We start from the raw sequence: 12,299 nt of genomic DNA on the forward strand, positions 1-12,299 counted from the left end.
GTCCCTTTCAGGGACTCCAACTCCCACACTCCCCAGCCTGGAACTTATGACCCTTGGGGGAGGGGAGGCTGCCTCATTCAGTTTTGCTGGCACCGCTTTCCCCCCGCCTGTGCCAGAGCCTTGTTTGGGCGTTCAGATTAGCAAGGTTGCCTCTGAGCCTGTGCAGAGTGTGAGCAGTGGGGGGATCTCGCAGCCAGGCCGGGGTGGGTTCAGGTTAATTTGCTTTGCTCCCAATCAGAAGTACAATTTGAAGAATATTACCTGTGAATAGTTTTATGCATATGTGATTGCTAATGAAGATCTTCTGCGAAAAGTTGGCTCCTCCGAGAAATATATCATGTAATTAATAAATATTATAAGGTAATAATTGTACAACTGGCTGTGTATATAATGTTTTTGGTATTTTGAAACAAAACCTCAATTGAATTTATTTTTATTTTTTAACATGACTGTTTCTTGGTGAGTTCACTAAAACATTTATTGACAGCGATTGTAATGAAAATGTATTGATTGCGGGTTTAATCCGGAACAATTTGAAAGAAACATTCAATACGTCCTCCTCTGTCCTCTTTTTTGTCTTTCTATGTCCTCCTTTTGGTACCCAGCTATCTGGCAACCCTACTTCAGGCCCAAGGCACAGGATGTGTACACTTTTCAACATTTGTTTTTCATATAAATATGTATCAATAACAGCAATGTCTCATAGCTTTCCATGAGGTTAAGTGAACCAAAGGACTGGGTTTAGTATGTAATGAATTTTGCTAACCTCTTCTAAATGTCCAGGATCTTGGTAACAAGTTTAACATATGAAGAAGAAGCTTAAACTGATCCTGGCATAAATGAGAGATGGGGAAATCTGTCATCTTCTAGTGCCAATTTCCATTATTTCTTACCATTAGCTAGGTTGGCTATTTCTTATCATTGGCTACATTGGTTATTCCTAATCATTGGACAAGGTCTGGTGGGAGATGCAGTTCAAGGGCAGCTGGAGGGCCATGTGTCCCCCATTCCTGGCATAAATGACCATTGTCATAAACATAATCTAATTTATTTTCAAATTATTTGTTTTATTGCCTCATTCAGCTAATCTTGGCCGTCATTTCTAAACCCAGTAAACCTAGACTCTGGTGCACATCTGGTGGCTGAGGATTATGCCACATAATCCTCAGGCCCACATTTCCCCCCATTCCCCACACCTCAGGGGGTGAAATTTTGACACTTTTGAACCAAAATTTCCGATTTTAGACAAATACAAGAAAGAGTGTATTCGTGAAGGCTTTCACGGCTGGGATCTAATGGTTGTTGTGGGTTTTTCGGGCTCTTTGGCTGTGTTCTGAAGGTTGTTCTTCCTAACATTTCGCCAGTCTCTGTGGCTGGCATCTTCAGAGGATAGCACTCTGTGCTCTGGTGTAGTTGGCTTGGGAGTGGAGTATTAATGGCTGTGAGATAGGCTTTTGTCTTTTTCTGTAAAAGGGTGATTAGTGTGTCTTGTTGTGATAAGGAGGAGAGATTATCTGTCACTGTGACTGATGGATGTCATTAGCTGGTCTTTTGTGTGTAGTTATCCCCGGTCCTTGTGGCTTGGTAGTGTTCATTGACCTTTTGCACTCTGTATTTTTGAGAGCTGAGAGCCAAGTTTTGTTGAGTTTCAAACTTTCCTCTTTTTGTTGAAGTTCTGCTGGTGCTTGCGGATTTCAATGGTTTCCCTGTGCAGTCTGATGTAATGATTGCTGGTGCTCCAATATGTGGATGACAATTGCTCCTTTATTTGCAATTTGGAGCCACGGTGAAGAAAAATTGGAAGAATTTCTCAACTTTGTACAATAAAGAAGGCCCAGGAGAGTTTGACTGTTTTTGATATCCAATTACTCATGGAGTTGGCCTTCTCAGTGGCTGTCCTAGGCTGTGGAACTCCCTGCCAAAGGAGGGCCGTTTGTTCCCCGCTCTGTTGTTCTTAGACCAGCAGGCAAAGACCTTTCTTTTCAGGCATACTTATGGCAAGAGAAGACATTGCTTCGGAAAGAGCTTTTTCCTGGGAGATGCTCAACTTTTTAATTATGTGTGTTTAAACTATTTCAATTTGCATGGTAATATGTTTATCAGAATATTAATATTGAAATTTATTGCCTTTTTAGCCATATATGTTTTTAGGGAGTCTTGTGGCACAGTGGTTAAACTGCTGTTCTGCAGTGAAGACTCTGCTCATGACCAGAGTTCGACCCTGTGTTCTGGTAGCCAGCTTGTGGCTGACTCACTCTTCCATCCTTCTGAGGACAGTAAATTGAGTACCCAGCTTGCTGATGGATTGGGGGGGGGAATGTGTAGCTTGCATAATTGAATTGTAAACTGCCCAGAGACCACTTCAAGCATTTTGCTTTTCACGTTGCTTTTAGAATTTGTAAGCCGTCTTGTACTGAAAGACAGTATAGAAATAAGGGTAAATAAATATGTAATACATAAAATGTTTATTTCCCAAATTTAGGCAAAGTTGGGAAATGGCATTCCCCCTCCCCCACGAATGTGAATGGTTCAAATTTCCTTCTTTTAGAAGGTAAAGTGTTCTCCACAAAGGAGAGAATGACCATGATCCTGAGGCTTGCTTTACTAATTGCTCATCATATCTTTGGATGCAATCATTCTCTGAGTATGTTTTTTTTAAAAAAACAATTGTAATAACCTTTAAAGATGATGTTTGCAAATCAGATCTCATTAAGACCCATCAACCCGGTGATACCTTTCGAATAATTGATTTTCTAAATGGAACTCATGGTAAGTAACTGAATAAGTGAAACAAGAGGTCACAAGAAGATTGTAGACTGACTGACTGAAATGTTACCATGATCCAATGAAAAGGAAATGAGCATAGAATTCACTGAGTGTTACCAGCTCCTTTATTTGCATGGGCAGCTTTCTGCACATCACCCTTTCGCATGGACTGATCTATATACAGTGGTGCCTCGCAAGACAAATGCCTCGTGGTATGAAAAACCTGCAAGATGATTGTTTTTTGCGATTGCTATGGTGCCTCGCAAGATGGTTTCTTCTATGACCATGCTTCACAAGATGGGTTTTTTTCTCTCGAGACTGATGCCTCGCAAGACGAATACATTTCATTCGTCTTGCAGACTGCTTCTTCCGGAACGAATTACATTCATCTTGCGAGGCACAACTGTACTTACTCTGAATTATACTGGGAACCCCATGCTTGTGAAAAATCTGTGTGCATGTTAAAATGACCAGGCATTGGAATGGTTACATTTCAACTACGGCTCCCAGAAATGGCGTCAGACCACAATGGCTGGGGGTTTCTGTGAGCTTTATTCCAAAAGGCAGTGTTTCTAAGGATGATGGCAGAAACTGTAGACGGAAAGAGCTGAGCGTCAAATGTCTTGAAAGGAAACAAAATATATAAATCTTAATGAAATCAGAGTGAAGTGGAGAGAATATAAGCATTTTGCATGTCAGCAAAAAACTCCAGTCACTCAAGCTGAGAAAGACTTCTTTTTAATACACAGATTTCTTTTCTTTATCGTTCTTTATTTTTTTTGGGTGGAGGGGAATCATAGTCATCACATTCTCCTTAAGCACAACAAAACGTTCCTAGCTGCGCTATGGATACGTCTGTATTTGACATTTCATTCCAAGTCTCTGTTTTTCAATAAGCGATATTCTCTGTTCCCTCAGGGTTATGAACACATTGTTCCAAAGGCCTGGAGCTGGAGCAGGCCCAAAGTCCTGGCTACTGAAGTCCTCCTGAAGAATCAGGAGGACCTCCACACCTGCGTGTTTTTTTTTTAAAAAAATCCCACAATTTGCATTTTGTCATCTATTCCAACAAACATTTGTTCTAATAGAATCCTCAAACTCTCTAGAGAACCATGCACAGGTGGTATAAGTTGGCAAGTTCCTACCTAGCTGGGGACTACTGAGACCCGTTTTACATCCATGTAAGTGAAAAGTATAACCAAAAATAAAAAAAACCCAATAATTTCCTTCTTTCCCACTGTCTCATTTTGGAAATGATATAGAAGATATCTTGATGTCAGTCTCCCAATTGTTTAAAGCATACAGAGAAAAGAGAGAGAGAGAAAGAACTCACATCCACCATAGCACACAATACATTTTGAGCCCTATGTATATAAACTACCCATGTTGAAGCTTTTGTTGATTTGTTCTGCTTCCAAAGAATGGGCTCTGTTCTACACTGAGGATAGGCCCTTCAAACTGCCTTCATAATGGGTCTGAAGTGATTATCTCCCGTGGGTAGACATGATTAGGATGTATTCATTTGATTATGCATTTCAGAAGGCAATGTTGAAGATACCTTGGTAATGAATAGCAGTTAAAAATGCCAGGAAACTAGATCACCAGAAAACAATTCTATACTCAATACAAGTTCATGCTGACATCACACCACTGCGTCATTTACAATAATTTTGGTTTATCTCCCCAAAAATTAGTTGAAGTTTTAATGACTTTGGCCCATTCTAAAAAGATGTAAATCTCCCTCTCAGATCATGTTTCTTTGACCAATAGTTCAGTTATATATTTTCCCTGTATTGTTTCCATTTTGTTCCAGTGATAGGTGCTTGTTATCAGTTTTACAGAGTAACATAAAACGAAGGTGACCTTCAAAAGCAACCTGAAGAGCTAATGATTTCTTTTAGAAGTCCCTGCTTTTATTTTAAACTGCAGAAAGTAAAGATTTCCTGATTCAGAAGAAATCCAGTAACAAAAAATTATAAATAAATAAAGAGGGTCGAAGCTCTACTGATTTAGCTCTGGCCAAAAAGCACGATGGATGTCTCAGTGACTGCTAAGCACAGACATTCCTTAGATACTATGAAATAGAAAAATATTTTCTCAGAACTCTCATTGATGGTTGCATTTATACGACAGTCATGAAAAATTATGCTTTCTTGCAGTCTGGTGGGAGAATGACCGAAGGGAAAAACGGGATAAAAATGAAAAACAACAAAAGGGGAGAGAGAATATGCTAGTAGTTAATGGCTGGTTATAGAAGTCAATGACAACTAAAAAAGAGGTGGGTGAACTGGATATTAAATGGGTGGTGACTACTTGTGGGAAGGAAGTAAATCTGTAACGATTACATGCTAAAATAAATTTGATCCCACCCTCCACCCCCCCAAAATAAAATGTGCAAAATATATTCACCATGCCAACAATAATGACTATTTATAGACTCTTTTGTCTATAGACCTTCTTACAGTTGCCTGCTTGCCAGGATGTTTGATACAATAAAAAGCGCTTTAAGACCTACAACAGTGCAAAGTTGATGAAGTAATTACATTCTCCAACACTGTGCCCAGGCAACATGATTATGCTATGATACAGTTTTTGCTCTTTTGCCTTTTCCGGCTGTGTAACTGTCCTCGACCACCTAGCGTGGAAGACTTAGGCATGCTGTATGAACCATATTTGTGAAGGAGGTCTTCCCCAGCAACGTACTGGAGACGACTGGGTTGCGGGATTGGTTCCCCAAGGAAATAGCCTTCATTGTCAGATTCAGAGGAGGAGGAGCAGGTAGAACACCAATCGTATTCAGCAAAGTAGGGTCCCCATCTCTCCGTAAAGTGGTTTTGCAGAGCAAGATCTGATACGGTCCTTGGACACTGACCATACATATTTCTTCGTGCACCCTGTTCCATGGTCTCCCTACAACTTCTCTGCTGTAAGAACTGATCATAATCCTCCCTAGCTCGCAGAGAGGGTCTCTCTTTCAACTTATAGCTCTGTTCACTGGCAAGGTGAAGGGCATTGTCAGAACGAGAGCGCCTGGACCGCCGGGGTCTGTGGTGGCGATAACGGCGATCATCATCTCGGAGATTAGTCCGCCTGGGTGTGCGCTCACTCATGGGAGGATGTCTGGCACTCTCTTGTCCAGCCAACTTATTTCCAGGCATCCCACCATCATAGTCAAAGCTTTGATGCATCCTTCCACGGGATGCTGTGTCTCTGTAACCGATGGGACTGGCAAGATCGTGAAGGTTGGTTTCCATATCTTGGTACTGCTGAACAGAAAGTAAGCTGCGGACAGACTCAGCACTTCTGAACTGGACAGATGAATTTAGTGTTCCCATATTACTCATCTTCTCTGAAACATTCATTCCAGAATCTTTGCTTAGATCGGGCATAGAAAATCGAGAGAGATGCTCTTGGCGTTTGGCACCACCATCTGCTGAGAGCCCTGTTGAGAAGAATGGAAAGGGGAAAGAGAGAATTAAATACAGAGATTTGTGCTGCATTTTCAGTTCATTTCTCAACTGTTATTGGACGATACTTGTCTGGGGTGGGCAACGGGTGGCTTCCAGGACTCCATATGCTGCCTCCCCTGCTTTCCACAACATTTTTTAAGAATGTCAAGAGTTAGCTCAAAGCTCCGCCCCCCACAAACTCCTTTGTAGCTTCTAGAACGCATGGGTGTGATTTTACTATCTTTTGAAGGACCCCCAGCATCTCAGGGTCTCTTTACAACCTAAAATTATTTTTGTTTGGTTTTTTTAAAAATCATATTGGCCACTAGAGGGTGTCAGGAGGCTTTTTGAGTAAACCTCATTTTTGTAAGCAGAAATATTAGGATGTGGGGGTTGCGACAGCAGGGGTTGGATAGACACGTATGGCTCCTGGACCTCTGCAAGTTGCCCATCACTGATGTTTGAATATATCTGAACTTTGTCTGCAGTTATGGTCCTCTATTCTATAATGAAATGTTTTGTGTATATAAGACATTCACTATTGCTTGGTGTGCTTCTTTTTAAACAACCTAGACAAGGCTCCTTGAAATGGGGTCTCTCTAGGTATTTTAAACTACATTTTCCATTGCCCTTGATCTTTAGCCATCCAAGATATCTGGTATGGTCAGCTTGCAAAAGGCTCTCCAGTTGCTCTAAGCACACCTTCTAGGAAGGGAAGCAGACTTTCCTCACAATGGACCAAATTACAGATCCTCCATCATTCGAATGCGAAATTCATTAGTGTTCCAGGCAAACAATGCTGTTTACCTTTCACACTGGAGAAATCAGACTTCCAAGAAGTGTTTACATCCTGGAGACTCATCACAAAACAAACAAGCTGATTTGCAAACTGCAGAAAATGTGACAAGCTCCTGCTATGTGAGTCAGATGTTTCTGACATTTAAGGAATTCTCCCTTCCAATCATGGGCTATCTGTAACATATAGATTGGCCATCAATCACTTTAGTCCTTACTAATCACCATTCCATCTTACTGGCTGTTCTCAGAGGAGCTGTATTTCCCACTCTGATATCTGTTTTCATACTCATCACTTATGACTCGTGTGCACCATTTGCTGAAAAAAAATTGAACTACTTTTTAAAAAAAAAACATAAAGAAGTTTTAAAACAAAAGAAATGGAACCCTTATACAGTCAGCCTACCTGAAGCCAAATTCCACACCATGGCAGAAAAACCATTCTGAACTTGAATATAAGTACATATGCCTTTATATACATTGGCTCACTGTTTTTCCTTCACACATATATGTCATGAAAAAGAATAAAAGGCTCAAAATCATTGCACCCATGTGAAATTTAAATATGGCATATGATAAGTACAGGGGCCCAAGGTGGCTTACAAATGGTTAAAACCATATATGGCAAGAAACACAGCAATGCAAGAACATCTATATGGCAATCTGAAGTTTAAGAAATGTTTCACCTATTTTGTTTCAGCTCAATTAGATAGAAAAACTTTTCATCAGAGGCAAAATAAGAATAAATAAAAGATTTACATAAAGAGGATCAGAAAGAGATAAAAACACTGCAAAAAAATTAATAGTAATTACAGTTTCTTCAATCTGCCTGCCTCTTTTTCGAAAGGTTTATTGGGGGGGAGGAATGTAGGATCCTATAGGAATTTTAAACCATCTAATCCACTAAAAAAATATACAATACATACCCTATATGTAATCAGAGTTGTCTGAGTGATTAATGATTGAAAAGAGAAACATGAAAATACTAGAACAGGTGGGAGTGTTAACATATGTCTGCATGTGACACATGATCACAGGAATCATGAAGGCACTTTGTGTGTAAGTGTGTGTATCTCATATCTCTCTGTTCACAGTTCTGTCAAAGTTGTCAGGGGGCTTGCAGTTCTCACGCTTTGGGGGAAAATATGCTTAAGGGAGAAGAAAACAGTAGTGGGAAGTCTCTAAGGCTTTAATCCTGGACCCCAACAGAGGATCACTTCCACAGAACTCAGTGGGGCTTACGCCTCAATGGACATGTTAGAACTGTACGACAAATCTCAAGATTTTCCTCCAATACTGTGGTAAGCTTGTCCTTGTCCAAAAAGGTTGGGGTAATGACTGCTCAGGACATGTATTTTGTGGGAATGGTAATTACCAGTGCATCTGGGTTGCATTGTCACTGCTGCCATATGAAAGCTGTAAGTAGTAATTGAGATGTTGGTTTACTCAGGCTAAGAATCTAATCCAATTCTTCAAAAAACCTCAGGTTTACGAATGTGGGATATTGTGCTTCTGTGTCCATGATTCAGAGTGCCAGGAAAAGGCTCGATATTGCTGCACATGTGCTGCTCATGTTGCCAGCAGGAAAAAAGAGAGATTACTTACCTGGGGTTCATCTGCGCCTGCGCAGAGATCTCCGGAATATTCTAGAGCTCAAACACGCGTTCGCCAGGACCGGCACCCTAACACATGTGGTCCGCCAGTCCTGGTGACTGCGTCAATTCCCAAGCAGCCCGCTGTATAAAATAAACAGACGTGACGGACAGAGGGGAGGACGGGGGGGAGAAGTATGAATTCACAGATGACCACTCGGAGGAGCAGAGTTACAGGTAAGTAACCTCTCTTCTTCATGGTCTCTGTGAATGCACACAAATGGGTGATTAGCAAGCATACCTTACAGGAGGACGGAACAACAAAAGATAAAACTGCTCGTCCGAAGGCAGCATCCAACTTGGCCTGCACATCCAATCGATAGTGGGATACAAAAGTTGACGGAGTAGACCAAGCCTTAAGCTACTACTTGTTTCACTCTAACCATGTGTGTTAGGGGATGACTACTGAAATAGCATCCTTCGAGAAGAGCAATTGAATCTCTTGTTCCAGGACATTTGATGATCTGGTTAGGACTACCCTGGGTGGTGGGAGGGACAGAAACTGTATTTCGTAACCCATGGACATTATAGACAGGACCCACGAATTGGTGGTGATGGATGCCCAAGTCCGTCTTCTCATCGAATAGATTGACGCCATCAAAAGTTAAGCCCTCAATACGCATACGAGAGTCATCGGAGATGTGTGCTGAGCGGAGCCAAGCGTGTCTCCATAGGGCTATAGCAGTGGCCATACGTCTAGAAGCTTGTTTCATGAATTTTTTACAGAAGCAGCAAGTAATCGGTTGGTGAGCTTCCCCCAATCAAAACAAACAAGAATCGTGGCTGTCTGCAAGACAGCAGTTTGTTAGGGCAAGAAATGCACCTCTTAAATGGTCCTGCGGGGACCATAAAGGGCGGGAAAGGGGGAAAGGGGTGGGAGTGGGGTTACGAAAAAATGGGATCAAGTCTCTACAAATAAAAATGGGATCAAGTCTCTTACAAATCTGACGTATTAAAGTCTATTCTTCTATAGAATCAATTTGTTTTGTCATTTATTTCTCTAGAGAAAAGAACCAAAAAGCACAAATGGAGAGCTTGTCAAGAGATGAGACCTCAGAGGCGGCAAAAAGGAACTGAGGCAATCACCAGGATGGGCAGACCACATGTGCTAGGGAGCGGTCCTGGCTGTGAGCGGAGACAGACAAGTGTGCCGTCCTCGCAGACCTCCAAGAACGAAGAAAACGAAGGATGTATAGTGGGAGAACTGATTAGGCTGGATGATGATGAGGGTGGAACAAATAAGGCAGTAGAAGTGTTCTTGGCGGAGAGGATGAAGGATTGGGGGGAGGAGTTAGAGACTTGGAGGTGGGATGATCCTATAAAAGAGGAGGAGAGAGGAAAGAGAGGGGGAGAAGAAAAGAGAGGAAAGCACACAAACGGTGGATACGGGAGTAGAAAGAGAAAAGGTGGCTACTTTGGTAAAGACTTTCCCTAACCTGATGAAAGAAGACGGACTATTGCCTTTACCTAAAGGAATCGCTAAGGTGGGCACGGGTGATCGACAGGAGGGATGGAAATCGGGAGCAGTTCTAGCCACCCCTTCAGGGGCGACCAGGGAGACCCTTGGTGGAACCAGTCCTTTCCTCCCCAGACTAGAGGGATCAGTGGTGATTCACCCTTGCTGTCGAACAACTTGTTCAGTGCTGACCGCGCCGGTCAGGAACAAGAATTGGGTCACCCACCTTGGGGGAAAGAAACAGTAAAAGCTAAAAGTGTTGGACCTGGGGGCAACCCTAAGAAATACTGTTTGATAAATGAAGACGACTTGCCGAACCCGTTTGGTTCTGAATTGTTTAATGATGGAGTTAATAAAACGAATCCTTTTTTGACTGTTACATCGTCTCCGGCTGTCATTCCCGCCGAATCCCTAGGCCCGCCTACCCTAGAGAAAGAACCCAATTACACTGGCGAATGGGTGTTTGAGCTCTAGAATATTCTGGAGATCTCTGCGCAGGTGCAGATTAACCCATTAGTGTGCATTCAGAGACCACGAAGAAGAAGGGTGCTAAGCTTTATATAGCAAAGGGCAGCCTGAATGTTGACAACGCCAATGGCAGCTGTCAAGATGGTCTACAGCTGTGGTCCCCAACCTTGGGCCCCCAGATGTTCTTGTACTACAACTCCCAGAAGCCTTCACCACCACTTCTGCTGGACAGGATTTCACGGAGTTAAAGTCCAAGAACTTCTGGAGACCCAAGGTTGGGGACCACTAGTCTACAGCCTAAGTTCCCAACCTTTGTTACTCGGATGTTTTTGAACTGCAACTCCCAGAAACCCCAGCCAGCACAGTTGGTGGTGAAGGCTTCTGGGAGTTGCAGTCCACAACTCCTGAGTAAGCCAAGGTTGGGGGCCACTGGTCTACAGGATACATTCTTCTGCTCACTACTATTCACAAAGTGATATCACACAGGGGAAGATCCCAGAAGCTGATGCCTTTTATCAGTTAACCACTTCTCACCCAAACACAAAGCAATTGTCAGGGCTCTTATACAACAAGTATGAATGGTAGTGAGCCTGAATCCTATTGATGTTCACACAAGGTTTACATAATTTTCCAGTTAATTATTGCTGATAGATGACATATTGGGGTATGTCTTCGTTGTGTACCTGGTCATGCAACTAAATGGACAATTGCCCCAGCAGTTTGTCTATTAGCCACATTTTGAATTAGCAACTTAAAAACACCTGACAAGAATACCGCAGGTTCCTAGCCCATAAATTTAGAAAGAGGCTTGGGTTTTTATCTATTATATTCCAGATTTTTAAGAAGTATTACAAATGTTACATCCATATAACTGGAATACAGAAACTAAAGGAGACCCTCAGAACCATTTTATCTTTGCTTCTTGAGGCTAAACAAACTACCTCCTGTTGCAAAAGGAATACTGACTGGTTAAATTGAATTATTTGAATGAAGACATGTATACCCTGTCTCCCGGCACCAACAGAACACATTCAGAAAGCCATATAATTGTCTAATGGGATGTGGAGTAAAGGAACCCCCTACCATCAATAGAAAGGAAAATTAAAAAAATTAAAACTAAAAGACACAAAGCAGCAGATAATACTGACCAAGTAATGGGAAGGAAAAATGATTTTTTTTTTGGAAAATGTTCACAAAAATGATTTGAATCCATAACAGACTGAAGATTGGTCATAACAAAAAGGTATTTTGTCTTTTCTAGAAGAAGCCAAGTGGATGTTTCATTCAAAAGACTACACATAGCAACTAAGAACACTGTATCATGTGTTTCCAACCAAAGAGCATTAAATATTAGACAATGACATTCATCTCATATATAAAGCAAACATGCCTAGTTCATCAGCTGTACAGTCTGCTGTCTCTGTACAGGGGCTCATCATAGGTGCTGATTATCTCCTGCCTTGTATGAAACTCATAGGAGATCAAGCATCAGATACTATGGTGTACCTGCTGGACAGTACAAAACAACACAATTTATAACCAACCCTAGGAATTTTAGCGTTGACAGTCCCTTCTCTTGACAAGATTGCATTCTTGGCTGTACCTCTGTTTCCCATGCAACAATCCCTGCTTACAGATGTGCCACACATACAGGCCACATGGTTAATGAAATTTGTAACATAGGAAGGACTGGCTCAGAAAGAGACACAACAA

At 41.8% G+C, this 12,299-nt stretch overlaps 1 protein-coding gene across 2 annotated transcripts in view; it reads right to left on the reverse strand.

Annotated features, from left to right (window-relative positions):
* Positions 1–3,516: 3,516 nt before the first annotated feature.
* Positions 3,517–12,299, reverse strand: part of PRICKLE2 (prickle planar cell polarity protein 2) — a 311,871-nt gene continuing 303,088 nt past the window's right edge. For both annotated transcript variants that reach the window (XM_020805131.3, XM_020805132.3), the window contains one exon: positions 3,517–6,208. In XM_020805131.3, coding sequence (XP_020660790.2) covers positions 5,340–6,208 — 869 coding nt within the window. In that variant the 3' untranslated portion in view covers positions 3,517–5,339. The remainder of the gene's footprint in view (positions 6,209–12,299) is intronic.

This window comes from Pogona vitticeps, chromosome 2 (genome assembly GCF_051106095.1).
Source record: "Pogona vitticeps strain Pit_001003342236 chromosome 2, PviZW2.1, whole genome shotgun sequence".
Lineage (NCBI taxonomy): Eukaryota > Metazoa > Chordata > Lepidosauria > Squamata > Agamidae > Pogona > Pogona vitticeps.